This window comes from Olea europaea, chromosome 14, assembly GCF_002742605.1.
Source record: "Olea europaea var. sylvestris chromosome 14, O_europaea_v1, whole genome shotgun sequence".
NCBI lineage: Eukaryota > Viridiplantae > Streptophyta > Magnoliopsida > Lamiales > Oleaceae > Olea > Olea europaea.
Genome location: NC_036250.1, coordinates 15619986 through 15625488, shown reverse-complemented (window position 1 = coordinate 15625488; position 5503 = coordinate 15619986). Strand labels below are relative to the sequence as shown.

Here is a 5503-nt window from a genome sequence, read left to right as displayed (position 1 = left end):
TGCAAGCCACTATGTGCTTATGTCAAATTTATATGCTTCTAACAGAGCATGGAGCCAGGTCAGTCGAGTTCGAGACTCGATGAAGACAAGGGGCTTGAATAAGTCGCTCGCAAGTCAGGCTGAAATGCACATCAACTTTGACTTATACTCGCAGCTGGTGCCATCGCTGCATTAATTGTTGATTTATGCATCTCGAGCGACTATCTAAGCATCAATTACAGCCCAAGTTGCATTTAGGTGATCCTCTTGACCAATCAAGATTTTTCTGAACATGAATAGGGTTTATTTTTGAAGTTAAAATATTGGACTTATGTGTGGGAGTTACTCATGAGAAACGACTCAACATTGGCCTCAATGTTTTAGTGTCAGATATCTTGGGAGCCCGTTATACTGTCATACTATTTAAAAGGTAGGACAAAATTATAGAACTTTTCGGAAAAACACACCAATAACTATATTATTATGGTTTAAGTGAAGCTTGGAATAAAATGAGCAGAACTGCTTGGGTGATAATCTTTTCAGTGTGTCTGATTTGATGACAGATGATGGCCTTTAGCGAAGGGAATTAATCCTGAATCTGTTTCTACCACCAGTTTCTGATTTGATACTGTCACTACCAGGTGGCGTCCCTTCCGTAGATGACATCCCTATATGGCACTTTAAATGTTACAGGATTTATTCAGTATAATCTAGGTTCAGACTTGCTATGTCTCTACCAAAGAACGGCGTTGAAAGCACCTTCCAAGGATTGGCTAGCTGGTGGAAATTCCCGTGGGCCTGTAATATGCCTCCAAAGATAAGGATCTTTGCTTGGTGGGCTGTTTTTGAGCTTATCCCATCCAAAGCGTTCCTGCAAAAACGTCATCTGAATATCGATGCACTTTGCAGCTTAGTTCTGAATCAAATGAAGACAGTGTCCATGTTTTATTCACTTGCCCTGCTGCTCAATTTGGGAAGAGAGTGGTTGTGATATGAAGTGGGGCCTTGATACCATGTCTTGTGTAGGAGGTTTTTACTTGGCAGACTGTTCTTAGCTTATCCCTTCCAAAGCATGCCTGCAAAAACGTCATCTGAATATCGGTCTACTTTGCATCAGAGTTCTGAGTCGAATGAAGACTATGTCCATGTTATATTTACTAGCCCCGCCGCTCAATATGGGAAGAGTGTGGTTTTGATATGAAGAAGGGCCTCGACGCCATGTCTTGTGTAAGAGGTTTCTTCTACTTTTTTGACTGATTAAATACTTCGGAGGACAATTTAAATATGGCAGTAAAGACAGACGCTTTGCTAAGCAGATTGCTTGAGAAGGCCAGAGCCTACTTAGCTGAATTTCATGCAATGCGAACTCTGGTACAGATTGGACATCCGAACGATGTTAGCACGAAATATGAATGAAATGAAAATATACACAGATCCACTCTTATTTCTCAGGTTGTACAGAGCAGTTTTTAGAACTAAACTTGAATGACAAATATGTTTTCAGTTTTGTTTAATTAATTTTTCTATTAGTCTTGAAATAACTGAAACAACTGAATTAAAAGGCGATACCCAAAAAAATCAAAAGCAAAAGAAAGCTTTAGAAATGAAGAAGGTATATATTTGATATACTAAGTCATGCATCGAAAGAATGCAAATTACAATGATCTCAAATAGAAATGGAGTTCACCATCAAAGAACCAAAAAATACGACTAAGTAAGAAGAAAATACTAAGTCCACAGATTCATAGGAGCAGCGTGCCACGAAGTCAGGTCAGCCAAAAACGCGCTGTCTTCGAACCAATTCCAATTTGGTTTAAAACACTGATTAGCTGGCAAAGTAAAGGAGTTCACTGATTCGTTACCAGAAATAAATGAGTTCAGATCAGTAGGTGCAAACTGGTTGAATTCTCCATTATATGCCATAGAAAATGTATCCATTGATTCACTACCAGGGGTTAATGAGTTCACTGCCTGTGTAGACGGCTGATAATCTTGGTATGTATCGAGAGATTTTGGAGTTGGTGCAGTTGCCAAAAGTTCATGGTTGTCCTCTTTACCGACTACCATTAAATGTGGATTTTCAGATCTTGTATCAAAAACATCCGACCAGTCAAATAGATCATTCTCCTCGAATCCATGTACTTCTTCCAGTTTTGTGTCGAAACAAACGGAGTTATCTATAATCTGACTCTGCCCAAAAGAAGCGGTTTCTTGGAAGAAGGATGGCTCTTTCGAACTAGCAATGGTATAGTCCATATAGTTTTGATCATTCTTCTCAAATCCACATATTTCTTCCAGTTGTGTGTCGAACCAAATGGGGTTATCTATAATCTGACTCTGTTCAAAGGAGGCAGTTTCTTGGAAGAAGGNGATACCCAAAAAAATCAAAAGCAAAAGAAAGCTTTAGAAATGAAGAAGGTATATATTTGATATACTAAGTCATGCATCGAAAGGATGCAAATTACAATGATCTCAAATAGAAATGGAGTTCACTATCAAAGAACCAAAAAATACGACTAACTAAGAAGAAAATACTAAGTCCACAGATTCATAGGAGTAGCGTGCCACGAAGTCAGGTCAGCCAAAAATGCGCTATCTTCGAACCAATTCCAATTTGGTTTAAAACACTGATTAGCTGGCAAAGTAAAGGAGTTCACTGATTCGTTACCAGAAATAAATGAGTTCAGATCAGTATGTGCAAACTGGTTGAATTCTCCATTATATGCCATAGAAAATGTATCCATTGATTCACTACCAGGGATTAATGAGTTCACTGCCTGTGTAGACGGCTGATAATCTTGATATGTATCGAGAGATTTTGGAGTTGGTGCAGTTGCCAAAAGTTCATGGTTGTCCTCTTTACCGACTACCATTAGATGTGGATTTTCAGATCTTGTATTAAAAACATCCGACCAGTCAAATAGATCATTCTCCTCGAATCCATGTACTTCTTCAAGTTTTGTGTCGAAACAAACGGAGTTATCTATAATCTGACTCTGACCAAAAGAAGCGGTTTCTTGGAAGAAGGATGGCTCTTTCGAACTAGCAATGGTATAGTCCATATAGTTTTGATCGTTCTTCTCAAATCCACGTATTTCTTCCAGTTGTGTGTCGAACCAAATGGGGTTATCTATAATCTGACTCTGTTCAAAGGAGGCAGTTTCTTGGAAGAAGGATGGCTCTTTCGAATTAGCAATGGTATAGTCCATAGAGTTTTTATCATTGGACTTAATCGACTGGATTTTCTTCCGTACTTCACATAACTTTGCATCAATCCTTCTAAGCAAATCTTGATCAGTAAACCCTGTCTTCTTCACTCCCTCAGAGACAACACATAATTTCTGTTTTTTATTACTGTGATCATCGCCACCACGATCAAGTTCTTGGGGTGGTTCCCTTTTCTTCTTGTCAACTGGGCAGTTTCTGTACGCTTCAATCACCCGCTGCACATCATTACGACTTTCTGGCCATGTTTCGATGGTTCCGTCTGGCCCAACGATAATGGCACAGGCCTTGACATTACAGAGTATAGAGAGTTCCTCGGTCTTCTTCTTGATGTAATCTTTCCGCCTCAAGAAACTCTTTTTGATGGCACTCGAAGCAGTTTTCTGATTCTTGTTTCTTGGCGCATTCTCCATGATTCCCTACAGTTTCTTGTAATCAGAAAAATGTCTTCTCCACACTAGAATTAAATAGAATAGTTAATACGGACAACACTATGAAAAATTATCATCAAGTACAAGTTGAGGCAATTAATACTCACCTTATTGAGAATCTGAGAATTTACAGAATTGATGATATGCAGAATTAGCACGGGAAAGTAGAGATCACAAAGAGAATAGTGATATCAAAAGCTTAAATCGGATTCTCTTCAACAGGAAAGAGTAATCAAGGTTTCAGAATTATGCCGTTGGAGAGAAATTGGGGTTTTTAATGATATCTTAGATATGAGAAGTGTGTGTATATATAACGAAGACTGAAGAGAATTTACCGTTGAGTTCTAAGGCGGTAAATTTCAAAATTAGCATTGTTGGCGCCTTGGCGGACAAGCGCTGTTTTATTTGATTTGATTTTGGGAATCCTGTTTGATCATTAAACGATGTCGTTTTCAGTTATTGTTTATTCCCTCGGCCATTTAATTACTACTGCGGTTCTAACTATTGCTCCTATCTTCCCATTTTCTCTTCAATTTCTCCAGTGGGTAAGAAACTTTATATTTTTCTATTGTCGCAAATTTAATTATAGGTAAGTAAATTGATTTTTGTCATTTTGTCATACGTAATCAAGGGTTTTGTGTGATGCCATCCCTCTTTTGGTAGAGAAACAAGAAATATTTATATTTAAGGGTTTTGTGGCCCTTTTTTTTTTTTTTCTTTTTTCTTTTTTTAACTATTCACATATGTAACATGGAATTGGGTCATTAGAAACTGCATTACAAATGTCCAATTTAAATTTATTATTTTGTGACTCTTGGTTGCAATGGCGCATTTTCATGTAAATAAGCTATCTTCAATTATAAAGTGATTGGTTGGGAGATGAATATTTTTTTTCCCTGATGGAGAAAAGCCTACAATTTGCATTTTAGGGTTTTAGCGTTTCAAGTTTGGGGCACTAAGGCCTGTATCTACATTATTGCAGGGAGTTCTCTTTTGAGAAAAATTTCATTCCTCTTTTGAATTGGTACATCTTTTCTCCTTCCTTAAACTGTTGGTGGAATTTGCTATGTTGTTAGTTTAAGCTGCTCCGAGTACAACTCTAAACTGGTGAAAGGTTCCTTCAATTGTCATTTCAGTTATTAGTATATCCTAGAAACTATGCAGACATGAGTTGCGATGCCAAAAATTGCATATATATGTTTTACTCGCTTTAAGTTTACCTCGCATGGATACTTACTCTAAGAAATTGTTATCTGTGGATAAGATAAGACTGCACACTTGTTGATGTAGTAGGAGAACCTTACACACGGTTCTCTCCATATGAGAAACCCTAAGTAGGATTCTCTCCAAAGTCGACGAGACGAGACTTTTCACTGTGGATAGAAGGAAGGAATGACTTACTCTAATAAATATGAAATAGTTTAGTAAAATCACATAATACATATGTTGATAAATGCACGTGTAATTTTATTTTTTATTTTTTCATTTTCCTCACATGAAAATTTTTATCTACTGTACTTTTGTTTACGCAATAGTAGAGTATAAATCAGAGATATGAAATTCATCATTCTAATTGAAATAGAGAATCAGTAGAAGATTCAATTTACAAGAAAATCATGTAGCATATTTCTCATCATTCAATATGTTGTATGAGTTAGATTGTAAACACTTGTTGGATATAATAATTTAACTTTTGGTGGAACCTGAAAACTCATTTGCCCATTTTATGACCTGAAACTTGCTTAAAGCTCTCAGGTTCTTAGTGGAGCTAACCGAAAAATCTACCATTCTTTTTATGATGCCAATTATTGTATCTAAGTTTGGCTATTATGAATCAATTTAGGCCCCTTACCTAGAAGAACAAGGTT

At 37.1% G+C, this 5503-nt stretch overlaps 1 protein-coding gene across 1 annotated transcript; it reads right to left on the bottom strand.

Moving 5' to 3' along the window:
- Positions 1 to 2456: 2456 nt before the first annotated feature.
- LOC111409669 (agamous-like MADS-box protein AGL75) lies at positions 2457 to 3883 on the bottom strand. Its single transcript, XM_023039689.1, has 2 exons — positions 3743 to 3883; positions 2457 to 3661 (listed from the first exon to the last, which is right to left on the bottom strand). The coding sequence occupies exon 2, from the start codon at positions 3615 to 3617 to the stop codon at positions 2514 to 2516; it is 1104 nt and encodes a 367-aa protein (XP_022895457.1). The 5' UTR covers positions 3618 to 3661; positions 3743 to 3883; the 3' UTR covers positions 2457 to 2513.
- Between the last annotated feature and the right edge of the window lie 1620 nt (positions 3884 to 5503).